Source organism: Gekko japonicus, unplaced genomic scaffold, assembly GCF_001447785.1.
Source record: "Gekko japonicus isolate JY-2015 unplaced genomic scaffold, Gekko_japonicus_V1.1 scaffold66, whole genome shotgun sequence".
NCBI lineage: Eukaryota > Metazoa > Chordata > Lepidosauria > Squamata > Gekkonidae > Gekko > Gekko japonicus.
The window spans coordinates 1,542,990-1,555,207 of NW_015163605.1; the positions used below are offsets into that span (position 1 = coordinate 1,542,990).

Genomic DNA, 12,218 nt, shown 5'->3' on the forward strand with positions numbered 1-12,218 from the left:
TAAGTGCTGCTGGCTGGGTTTCCCCATTGGAAACAATGGAGGTAATGGGGGGTAACCTGTTTGGGTGCCCATCAATGTTCCCTGTAAGCTGTGGAGTCTTGTGAGCAAAAATTCTACTTTGTGAGCTACTGGCATTAAAGTTGTGAGCGAACGATTTGGCTCCTGCATAAATTAGTTTGCTCTGAAGCCATCCTTCCTGAGCTGACAAAAATGTGTGAGCTGGAGGCTAAAAAACTGTGAGCTAGCTCACACTAACTCAGCTTAGAGGGAACATTGGTGCCCATAGAATTGAGCCCACTGGTCCAATTGCTTTGGTACATGGGGGTTTATGTGGGGAGAGAATCCCGAAGCTACCCTGAAAATTTGGAGCCTCTCCCTCAAACCCCCTCCCCCCCAGAGCCACTAACAGCACCATGGGAAAAAATTAACTTTCTTTCCCACCATAGAGAACAATGGAGGGGATGGGGCAACCTGTTTGGGGGCCCGTAGAATTGGACCCCCTGGTCCAATGTTTTTGAAACTTAGTTGGTATCTTGGGAAGAGGCTCCAGCAGCTACCCTGTGAGTTTGGAGTCTCTCCCTCAAGCCCTCTCCCCTCCAGCCCCCAGAATATACCCTATGTTTTCGCCACTGACTTCAATGGCCCATAGGATATAATGGGGCTGAAACTGACATTCGGCTTGAGAAAGACTCCTGAATGGGCTCCTACTGATGAAACTGACATGCAGGAGTCTTACTGCCAGCCGAAATTGATTCTGCCCAATTTGGTCTAATCCGAATGCTCTGAATTTATTTATTTTTTGCACTGTGCTATGGACTGTGCTATGACTGTGCTATGGAGTGTGCTATGACTGTGCTATGGACTGTGCTATGACTGTGCAAGTAAGTCTTTGGTTTTTCTAGTTCTGTTGAGAATATAGGGAATGGACAATAATTTCATGCAAATCATGATTAGTACTTCTGTTTGGGAAGGTAGGGGACTGCTCTGCATTATTCATATTGTCTGCTAGTAATTTGCTGCAAATTAATATCCAAGTCCTCAAAGTTTCAAAACAAACTTTTCATTAGTTTTCTGGACTGTATTCTTCATGTACTAACAATTAAAATTCTGCATGTCACCTCAAATGATGTGTCAAGAAAAAAACTCTGTCTTTTAGAAATTATGCTAATTGGGCAAAATTTGCATAATTTCTTATGCATAATTTGGCTGTGGCAAGGTGAGCAGTGTAGGATGCTGAGCCCTGCCTCCAGTGCTGGGTATATTGCTCAGCTATTCCTACAGCATTCAGACCTTCCTACACATTTCCAGTCATACTTTCATCAATACAAGAGCTATATACTTGTTGGTTTTCGTGATGGAAGCAGAGACTCTCATGAATCTGAGTTGTATGCTGCCATGGAACTATGCGTACGCATAACCCAGGATTATCAGATATCTTGTGCTGAATTTGGCCTTTGTCATGCAAGGTGCTGTTACGTTAACATATCCTCCGATTCTTCCACATTCATTTTCATAGAATCTCTAGAGATTCATGTAAACAGTTGAGTTATTATCCCCTTTTGTATTACAGCTCATTTTTAAAAGATTCATAATTTACATTTCAGTACAGCATCTGTGCCTTTATTCTCTCTAGAAAGCTGTTAGACTGTACAGTACACAAAATAACTTCTTCAGCTTTTTGAGATCTGACTTGGGTTTGTTCTTCTGGAAAAAAAAGTTGATCTTTTTTACAGATACTGTGCCTGAGTGGCACAATATAAAATGCAAATTTCTCTCATTTGTAGACATGGGATGAGATATATGGGAGGAAATTGTGTGTCTTGAATTGTTCCTGAGATGCCATAGTGCAGACAATAAATAGTATAGTATTGATGTAACAGATCAGTTTGGGGAGGAAGTTGTGTTTTTTGATCTGTTTAGAGTATGATATGATACTGTTGGACTTCATTATTTTAAAAAACGAGGACCTCAGAATTGCTTGTAGCAGGTAGTATGTATAATTAATGACATATATTTTCTAGGTGCAATGGATGAACTTCATAGCCTGGATCCAAGAAGGCAAGAGTTGCTAGAAGCCAGATTCACAGGAGTAGTGAGTGGCAGCACTGGAAGTACAGGAAGTTGTAGTGTTGGAGCAAAGGTAAGTAGGCAATTGGACCATCTAGTATAAATGTCTCATGTTTCAAAGAGTGTGCATAGTCTACTTCGGAATATGGTGTATTAAGCAAAATGTCATAGTTATCAAGCGAAAGTGCTAAAATTTATTGGCCACCTGATATTGCCTACTCAACACCCAGTTCTTGGAAGTAATTGTTTCTAATTCTGTTTATGTGGGGGAATCAAAATATGTATGATTTTTTTCCTTAAAAGTCTGTTGATTATGCTAAAAGCATTTAAAGTTATGTTTTTAATTTTTTTTTAACAGGCCTCAACAAATAATGAAAGTTCTAATCACAGTTTTGGAAGCTTGGGATCTCTAAGTGACAAAGAATCAGAGGTATGAAATAATTAAAAATTAATAGCAGTTTCTGATGCAAGCTTAGATTTGAATCATGGAGTTTGACCACAGGGTGTCAAACTACTGGTAATGGAAGGACATCATTAGATCCAGTCCGGCATCATAGCATCACTTGGTGAAGTAAGTAACCTTCAGTGTAGGTTTGTGGGGAGCAGGGTTTTCCCGAAATTTCAAAAGGTGTCTTAGGGGTTTTTTTTAATTGTTTGTTGTTGCTTTACCAGGGACAGGATTTGATAGTAGCACTTTGCTCCCTGGAAGCCACATTTGCCATTCCAGTTGTGATTACATAGGAATGTATTGATGCTACTTTTGAAGATTTTAGAAGTTATGTGAAAGCAGAGCTAGGCAGTTCCTCCTAAAGAATGATGTAGGAATGTGAATGAAAAAGTAAAGTATTTTCTGGTGATTTTGTAAATTTTGCAGTGTCCTTCAGGACTTGACAAAAAAAAATTGGTTGTAGGAGCCATACTTGTTTTCCAGCCTTCAGAGTTTTATGTTTTAATCACCCTATTTTCCCATTATTGCTACCACAAAACCTAAACTCGTCAGTTTTTCAGAATTTTATGGCAAAACAGTGTATGAATAAATATGGGTTTCATCATGACAACAAAAAAGTTAATATATATCCCTAACCTAACTTTTCACTAATTTCTCCTAACTTCATTATTGTTTAAAAAATCTGTTTAATTGAATATTGACTGTCTAGAATGCAACTAATTAAGAAATGAATTTATCTACCACTACTGAATGGTACAAAGTTAATGTATAAACAAGCAGTGCCAAGAACTTTATGCACATGTGTGTTTATGTCATACAGCAAGACATCTTCTGATGAGTGATAAGTTTGTACTTCTGAGGATCACTGAGAAACACAAAAAAATCTGTTTAATTGAATATTGACTGTCTAGAATGCAACTAATTAAGAAATGAATTTATCTACCACTACTGAATGGTACAAAGTTAATGTATAAACAAGCAGTGCCAAGAACTTTATGCACATGTGTGTTTATGTCATACAGCAAGACATCTTCTGATGAGTTATTGTACTTCTGAGGATCACTGAGAAACACTGTAATAAAATCATTGCTGAAGATACTAGGTGTAACAATGAAATTTCTAGGCACCATAAAACAGAACTGGAAGGTATCCCAAGGGTCATCTAGAGCAACCCCCTACACAATTCACAGCTCCCTCCCTCCTCCATTCTCCCAATTTCTCCTTATTTCTGCACTATTCCCAAAGGGAAACTGGCATCTGGGATTTGTCTAGGCCTGGTGTACTTGAATATATTATGGGCAGAATAGATCTTTGCAGCCTCCCCCATCTTCTGCTATACTAGCATCACCTGAAAAACAGGTGGTTTTAGAAACTGCTGGATGCACCACGGGAGAGCAGGTGTAGCTCATTGGGTGAATCTACACTAATTGCAAACTCTGTTGGCTTGAATTCTAGTGCCTTTCATTTGTGCAAGGATCCAACGTGTGGCTAGGATTACAAGAATGGTGCAACCAGTTCCACACTGAAGGAAATTGGTTGGGGCTTTCCCCCCCTCAAGCAGCAGTGGCCTGTTTGCCCTCGGAAAATCAGAGCTGAGACTGAAGGGACTTGCAAAAGCTGCTTGCGATGCAGCATGGAGTGGATGTTGCTGCTCTGTTTTGGGCATGCATGAAGTCGATATCTTCATGTTTGCCTTTAACAAACAGATTTAATACCCAGATGAGGTTCATACAACTAATTCAAATTATCTAAAGTGAAGAATATTTTGTGTACTTGTTGTAGTATTTGTAACTTCTTCTGAAAAACAAGACACAGTTCATTTTTCCTTTATACATTTCTGTGCTTGATATAGGATTTACGCATAAGAAGTCATCTAGTGTATACATTTTAAATTTGGTGCCCCTTCAGCATGGATGGGACTATGCTGCCTTCAGTATCATTCTGAAGAAATAAAGGGCATTGGTTTTAGATAGTATCACTGCTGGATTGTGTCATACGTGCAAAAAAAGTATAAGTTTAAAATTACTCCATGATAAAATTTCTTGGATTTCTCTTATTTCTGATATGCAAGTACTGGCTTGTGTATGCTGATGGTCCTTTTTGATTGAACCTGACTCCAGCAGTCTTACTACATTTTGCTGGGTTTTAGTTCATGTTTTTAACTGAGAGACAGTTTGGTGTAGTGGTTAAGTGCGTGGGAGAACCAGGTTTGATTCCCCACTTCTCCACTTGCAGGTGCTGGATGACCTTGGGCAAGCCATAGTTCTGTCACAGCTGTTCTCAAGGACAGTTCTGTCAAGAGCTCTCTCAGCCCCACCTACCTCAGAGGGTGTCTGTTGTGGGGAGGGGAGGGGAAGGGAAAGGAGTTTGTAAGCCTCTCTGAGACCCCTTCGGGTAGTGAAGGGCGGGGTATAAATCCAATACCTCCTCTCCTCTCCTCCTTTTATTACAATTTGTCTATGGAGCAAGCACCACACAAATGTTGTGGGATAATTTCTATACTTCAGTTGTGCTTCATTCAGATATGTTAGTAATCTACTTGTATACTTTCTAGCAACTAGCAGTATAATCCTATGCAGATTTTGCGCCTTCCAGGTCCATTGAAGTCAGTGGGTTTAGATGGATGTAACTGTGTTTAGGATTGCACTGTGAATAAATAATGATTTGGATCCACCTCCTGCCATTCCAGCTCCCTCCCCCAGGCATATAGAGGGCAGTTTTGTGTGGTCAAAAATTTTGAGGGTTGGGGTAAATATTGATTATTGGTGATGGGGTAATATGTTGAAAGCAGTATTAAGTGACAGAATACCAAGGTTATCAAACAAGAAAATTACATATTCCTTCTAATTGTTTAAAAAAGCCATTTATCTCTATAAAAAGATGAAACTCTTTAACAAGAGTTTACTTAAGAGTAATGTGTTTTCCCACATGGGAACAGGTTTGTGTAGTTTCCCCATTGCAACTACCAATATATTGCAGCAAATATGGGTTTTTGACATGGCAGGTACCCTGGCAATGACCGTTGTCTTCTGTGCTACCAGGGCTTTTTCAGGTTTTTTTCCAGTTGGCAACTGAATATTGCTACAATAGCTCTCTGAATTTTCAGCTTTCATTTTTTTATAAAAATAAATCTCTAGCTTGTTTTGGTACAGATGTATACCATTCCCCTTGTATCTTCACAACAAAAGGAACTGGAGACTTTAAAAATGAAAGCTGGGGATTCAGAGAAAGTGATAACAGATTTTTATAAGATTATTCAGTTGCCATTTTTTTAAAAAAAGATTCCCCAGTGGTTGGAAGGAGGAAATGCCTGCCATGTGGGTGGGGATCAGGGAAATCCAAGTTTTCTAAGCCACACAGCAGCCAATCCAGGCTTTGCCACAATCTTACCCCAAAACTTCACAGCAAATCAAGAATGGGAAGGACTGGAGAAAAGCCCAGGAAATGATGGGAGGTACATGGAAACAGCACGGTGCTGTGGAGAAGCTGGGAAAAAACCTCACACTTCCTAATAGCCATGTGCATGTGGAAGCAGCCTAATATGAGTGACAATGTTGCACTTTTCAAGTTAGCATCTGTGTTCTTATGTACATAGAGTTTTGGGTTGTCGGGGGTGGGGAGTTAATCTGCTTATTAATTGGATGTTACCCTTTTAATATGCCCATGGGTTGAACTACTGGTGGATGATTTGCTTTTTGCAGACTCCTGAGAAGAAACAGTTGGAATCTTCAAGGGGAAGAAAAAGGAAAGCAGAAAACCAGAGCGAAAGCAGTCAAGGTAAAATTTAAGGGTTTGCACGGTAGCAGATCAGTTAGGCATTAACTGTGTACGTTGGTTCTGCTTCAGTTGAACACATGTCATTAAGGAAGTGTCAACTTTCTAGAGTCATAATCTGTACTGTTCTGGGTTAATGCAAGCCATACCACCCCTTCCCATTGTCACCATTACTTTAAGCACTCAAAGTTTTCCCAGACAATCTCTTTGAAAGGTTTAATTTTGTTCGTTTACTTTAGATGGTTATGAGAGTTCTCTTTCTGAGGCAGAGGACATCTTAGTAGGTGATTCCCATCCTCCATTCAGGGAGGCAGAAACAAAGTCTTTTCCACTTCCCGTCTCCTTGGTGGGAGTCACCCATCTCAGTTCTCTTACTGCCTCGACAGGGAGAGCAGTACAGAATAGGCTGTGACATACCTATTCATTCCCTTTCCCAACTTTTTATGCTTTTCTGCCTCTAGATCTTTACCTTGTCTGGCTTTCTCAATTCCTTCTAACTTTCACTCCTGTTCTAATCTATCTTGAGTACTTCAATGAAGAGATCATAGGGGAAGATTTCTATAGCTGGAAGAGTAACTGTCAGCCGCCATGGCCATTTTCTCAACCTGACAGGCTTACTGAGCGTGTTCTACAACCACTCTAAAATGGAAGATCGTGAGTGCAGCAATGGCTTCCTCTCAGAACGAGAGTCAGAAGGACCCTCACTGCCAATCCCAGTTAAAACACCAACGTGATTGGTACAAAGTGACCAGGAACCGTATCAGCAAACGTTCCCTGTGCAAAGCAACTAGAGATTCAAAAACATACCAAAAAGAGTGTGTCCTTTTTCCTCCCTAGCACCAGAATCCATGGCTGCCATTTCTGTGCCCACCACTACTGACAACTTCGTCAACCAATTGGGAGAAGGCTGCGGAGTGGTTTTCCCCACATCCATAAGCCACTCAAATGATAAGAGGGCCCAGTGAGAGTAATTCAAGCTGGGTTTTAGAATAACAGCAGCATCCAGGTCCAGTCTTGACAATGATACTACAGGTTTACTCGTGAGTAATGTTCGGGGAGTGGGAGCCTTGATATTCTTCCTAGATTTCCTAAACTTAGACAAACCATGTGGGAGGAGATTGCCAACTTTTACCAGAGTGGAGATGGAAGAGACAGGTCTCACTCCAGTTCCTCCTCCTGCACTTCCCCTCCCAGACGGGGATCTAGAAAGAGCAGTTCCCTCCAAAGGGAGACATAGCTGGTCACTAAGGCAGCTAGGAAGGAAGCTTGTAGCAGAAAAAGAGAAAGAGATAACTCACAATGGGACCCAGACATATATGCAGATAGTGAAGTGGAAGAGGGGGAGTTCCTTTCAGACAAGGAAGAGGATAAGATAGAAAGTCCGGAACAGTCCGGAAGGTTCTTTAAATCAGAGGACTACCAATATCTCTTATCCAAGACCAGGGCAGCCTTGGAGCTGCAGGAGAATCCTTTAGGAGAGGAACCAGGCCCTTCCACATCGGAATCCGAAGGCAGGCCTAAAGGAAACAATTCTTCCCTAGCCTTCCACATCGGAATCCGAAGGCAGGCCCAAAGGAAACAAAGAATTCTTCCCTGGGTCTAGCGTAGCAGAGAGGGTCTTCCTCTTACCTGAATTCTTTGAGAAACAATTAAAGGCAGAATGAGCAAAACCTATGGGAAACACACCATTTCCATGCTTTAGTAAGGAACTGTATGCTTTACCATTATTCAGTATTCAGTTTTTTCAGGTCCCGCTAGTGGATGCTCCAGTAGCAGCATTGCAGTCTTCTGGGCTACTGACAGAAAATGGCAAGGGCATGATCCAGGATAGCATGGACAAAAGAGCCGACTTTGCCTTAAGAAATCCCATGAAACCACTGTAGTGGCCATTAAAGCTTCCTTGACAGCCTCAGTAGTCTCAAGAGCAGCTATTGTCTGGTCTAGGAAACTTTTCCAGCTCATCCTGTTCATCAGCTGTCACCTGGTGGAGGGAGTCAATAGAGTACTCAAAGCCACTTCATTCATGGCAGACGCAGCATTAGATTCCTTAATTTTCTCACTAGGGCTATGGCATCTGAGGCAGCTGCCAGAAGAACTTTATGGCTCTGGGCTTGGCAAGCCGACCTCCATGCTAAGTCAACAGCTACAGCCTATCCATTTCAAGGTATGCTCTTGACAATTTTTTTATCGAAACTAGAGACAAGAGAAAGGCCTTACCTGGGACACTAAACTGCACTGACAAGAGGACCTTTGGCAATTACTCCTTTCGCTCCCAACATGTCCTACTGAGGTTCAGCAAGGATAACAAAGGCCAGATTGGGGCCGCTTTAGACAAACCTTCAGGAGAGGTTCATTCAACAATCTGTTCAACAAACAATTCAACAACAGACCTGACAAACCAGCTTGTGACAATAAGCCATCCAAAGCATGACTGCGAATCAATTCCGGGGAAGGGGGGGCCTCTTTAGCACTTTCAAAACATGTGGTTCAACTCTCGGTCAGACAATTGGTCTCTTGAGATAGTCACCAGACGATGCTCCATAGAGTTCATCAGACCCCCACCAGAGTGATTTATTCCCTCTCCCATACCTCCACATCTCGATCTATGCCGGAGGGTCATACCTACACTGGAGTGTCTCATCTACAATTTATGGCCCTACCGTTCAGCCTCTCTATGGCACCAAGGGTTTTTATGAAGATCTTGATCAATCCAGTTGTAAAAAAAGGGCTGGGCATTCACATCCACCCTTATTTGGACGACTTGTTGATCAGATCAGGTTCCAAGATCAAGTCATGCCAAGACACAGAAACAACTATCTGCCGTCTACAGGCCTACAGATTTCTTCTCAACCTGCAGAAAAGTTCTCTAGAACCTATTCAGAGACTAGAACATCTAAGTGTCATATTAGACACAACATGCAATTGCCTTTTTCTAACAGAACCAAAGGCAAAGAAAATGAAAGAGATGTCACAAGCAATTATCAAGAGCAGCCTTCATCACTGATGACACTCACAGAACTAATGGGCCTACTGATTTCAAGCATTGATGCTATCTAGTGGGGTTGGTTGCACACAAGATCCCTACAGCAACTTCTGAGACCTTTCTAGATACAAATTACAAGCAAAGAGGATCTTTTCATCAGGGTTCCCCTGACAGTAAAAACCAGTCTGGTGGACAAGAATGTCCAGCCTTCTATGGGGAAAGAAATACTGCATTCTGGAGGTGAAGCAGATCTTTACGAATGCCAGTCTCTCCAGTAGGGGAGCAATGCTAGACAACTCCCCAGTGCAGGGTTGATGGTTCAGAAATGAGATGAGCCTCCCCATCAACATAATGGAGCTTTAGGCAATTTACCTAGCCTTAATTTACTTCAGCCCACAAGTAGTCAGTCAACACATTCTAATCAGAACAGACAATGTGTCTGCCAAAATGTACCTCAACAAGCAAGGAGGGTCCTGATCTTCAACACTCCTCAAGGAGGCAATCAGGATCCTCGTGTGGGCAGAGAAGAACCTGGCAGAACACATAAAGGGAACGATGAATATCCAGGTGAATTGGCTCAGCAGTCAGACCATTCAGGAGGGGGAATGGTCCCTGAAGAAAGATCTGTTCCAGCTGATCACATCCTGCTTTGGACTTCCTCTGCTGGACCTCTTCACTTCAACCATCAAATGAACCAGTACTTCACCAGATTTTTTCATCCCAAGACTGAAGCAACCAATGCCCTAACATCCCAATGGCCAAGTGGTCTTGTGTTCACCTATCTCCCTACTACAGTTCTTCCCAAATTAATCAGGAATATCGAGGAACAGAAGGCAGAAATCATCTTAGTAGCACTATATTGGCCTTGGCGACCATGGTTCTCTGCCCTTCAGGAAATGGCAACCCAGCCACCATTAACACTTCCAGTATCACCTGACATGCTTCAACAAGGACCTGTATGGCATCCACATCCAGAGTGGCTACATCTAACCGCATAGAGATTGAGTGGGGCAACTTTTTACAACTAGGATACTCTGTAGAAGTGACAGATACCTTACTAGCTTCTAGAAAACATTCAACTAGTAGAATTTATAACACTTCTTGGATGGTGTTTGTCAGGTGGAGTAGAAGAAAAGGTATCAACCCCTTGAAACCAAAGATTAAACCCATTCTATCATTTCTACAAGATAGCTATGCAGTGGACTCAAGGCTTCTGCAGTAAGATGTCAGGTTGCAGCTCTGATGACGGTGTTAATCTCACTTCCAGGGACTGAGTCTATCCAGACACCCCCATATATGTTGATTTCTCGCGCTGCTTGGAAAGATCCACCACAACTACACCGATTTCCAGCATGGAAATTGCACACCGTGCTCTTTGCTCTTACTAGACATCCCTTCTAAACTATTAAAGAAATTCCTCTTAAATGGCTGAGGATGAAAACCTTGTTTTTTATAACAGTTATATCAGCAAAGAGAGTGTCTGAACTAGGTGCACTGTCGGTCATTCCTGCGTTGTGTGTTTTCCATAAGGATAAAGTAGTCATGAGGACAGACCCTACTTTTAGACCCAAGGTGAATTTGACTTTCTACAGATCTTAGGAGATTTGCCTTCCATCGTTTTGCCTGAACCCCACTTATCCTAAGGAAAGACTGTGGCATACATCGGATGTAAGACATGCACTTAAAACCTTCATTTATAGGACAGAAGATATTAGGAAAATGGATTCCTTATGCATTTCCATCTCTCCACCAAATAAAGGAATGAGGATGTCAAAATCGGTCTTCGGCGGTACTATTAAGGCCTGCATTATTGAAGTTTACAAAGTTCAAAAATTAGACATACCAAGCAGGGATTACTGCCCATTCAGTTCAAAGTACTGCAACCAATGCAACTTTTGCCAGACACACTACAGTTGAAGAGATCTGCAAGGCAGCTACTTGTTCAACAATATCCACCTTTGTATGACACTACAAGATGAACATCTATGACTCAGCTGATGCGGTGTTTGGCAGAAGAGTGTTAACATATTCTAGAATCAGATGATGACCCATACAAAAAATGAGGACACTGTTTTGGGAGGTCGCAGAAAGATGTCCTCCACCTCAGAGGAGGAACAGACCATTGGATACTTACAGTGAAGGGTCCTATTGTTCCTTTGCTTTGCTGTTACTCATCTTTCTCCTTGTTATAGTTCATGTGTGTTGATTCTTTCATAGTTTAGGAGGTTTGTTAACTGCTTTTGGAGTTGCCAGAACTGAGGAGATGGGTGACTCCCACCAAGGAGACAGGAAGTGGAAAAGACTCCCTGAATGGAGGGTGGGAATCAGCTACCAATATGTCCTCCTTTCCTCAGAGGAGAAGGACCCCTCATGGTAAACTGGCCCATAGCCACGGTAGGCATCTTGGGGTCACGCCTCTTTAATTTACAGCCATGCCCCATGAAAGTCGCTCTTTAAAAACCCTATTTTTAAAGTAGTTCTTTATGTATTAATCCTGCTGCGTCACATTGCCATGTGATTTAGCCAGCTGATGGCTGGTCCTGTGATCCTTCCCCAACTGGCTGGAGCTCTAAGCCAGCAGGAGGGTGGCTGAGCCATGGGTAGGTTCTTCCAGGTGGGTGACCCATGGGCCAATGGCCCTGCGGGCAAGATGCGCAGCCACACACCATGGAGCTGCTGGGCACTGTGGGCCACTGTAGGGCTGCTGCTGCTGTGGCATGGCTGCGGGGGGTGAGTGAGGGCAGCAAAGCAACCAACCCTTCCCAAACACTGCACAGAGGAATAGTGGCTCCTCTGTGCAGTGCGCGCCTGCAGCGCAGGGAACCTCACCACCTGCTGTGACACAACCCCCTGTTTTTCATGTGGGTGCTTTTGCCTGCCACTCTTCCCTCCCCTCCCCCGGCCAGGAAAGTGCTTGGAAAGTTGAGTGAAGTGTGGTGAGGGCCT

At 42.6% G+C, this 12,218-nt stretch overlaps 1 protein-coding gene across 1 annotated transcript in view; it reads left to right on the plus strand.

Annotated features, from left to right (window-relative positions):
* The first annotated feature begins 2,023 nt into the window (after positions 1-2,023).
* TLK1 (tousled like kinase 1) overlaps positions 2,024-12,218 on the plus strand; it is a 36,672-nt gene continuing 26,477 nt past the window's right edge. The window contains 3 exon segments of the mRNA XM_015407278.1: positions 2,024-2,140; positions 2,426-2,497; positions 6,217-6,292. Of these exon segments, the coding sequence (XP_015262764.1) occupies positions 2,027-2,140; positions 2,426-2,497; positions 6,217-6,292 (262 nt within the window). The 5' untranslated portion in view covers positions 2,024-2,026.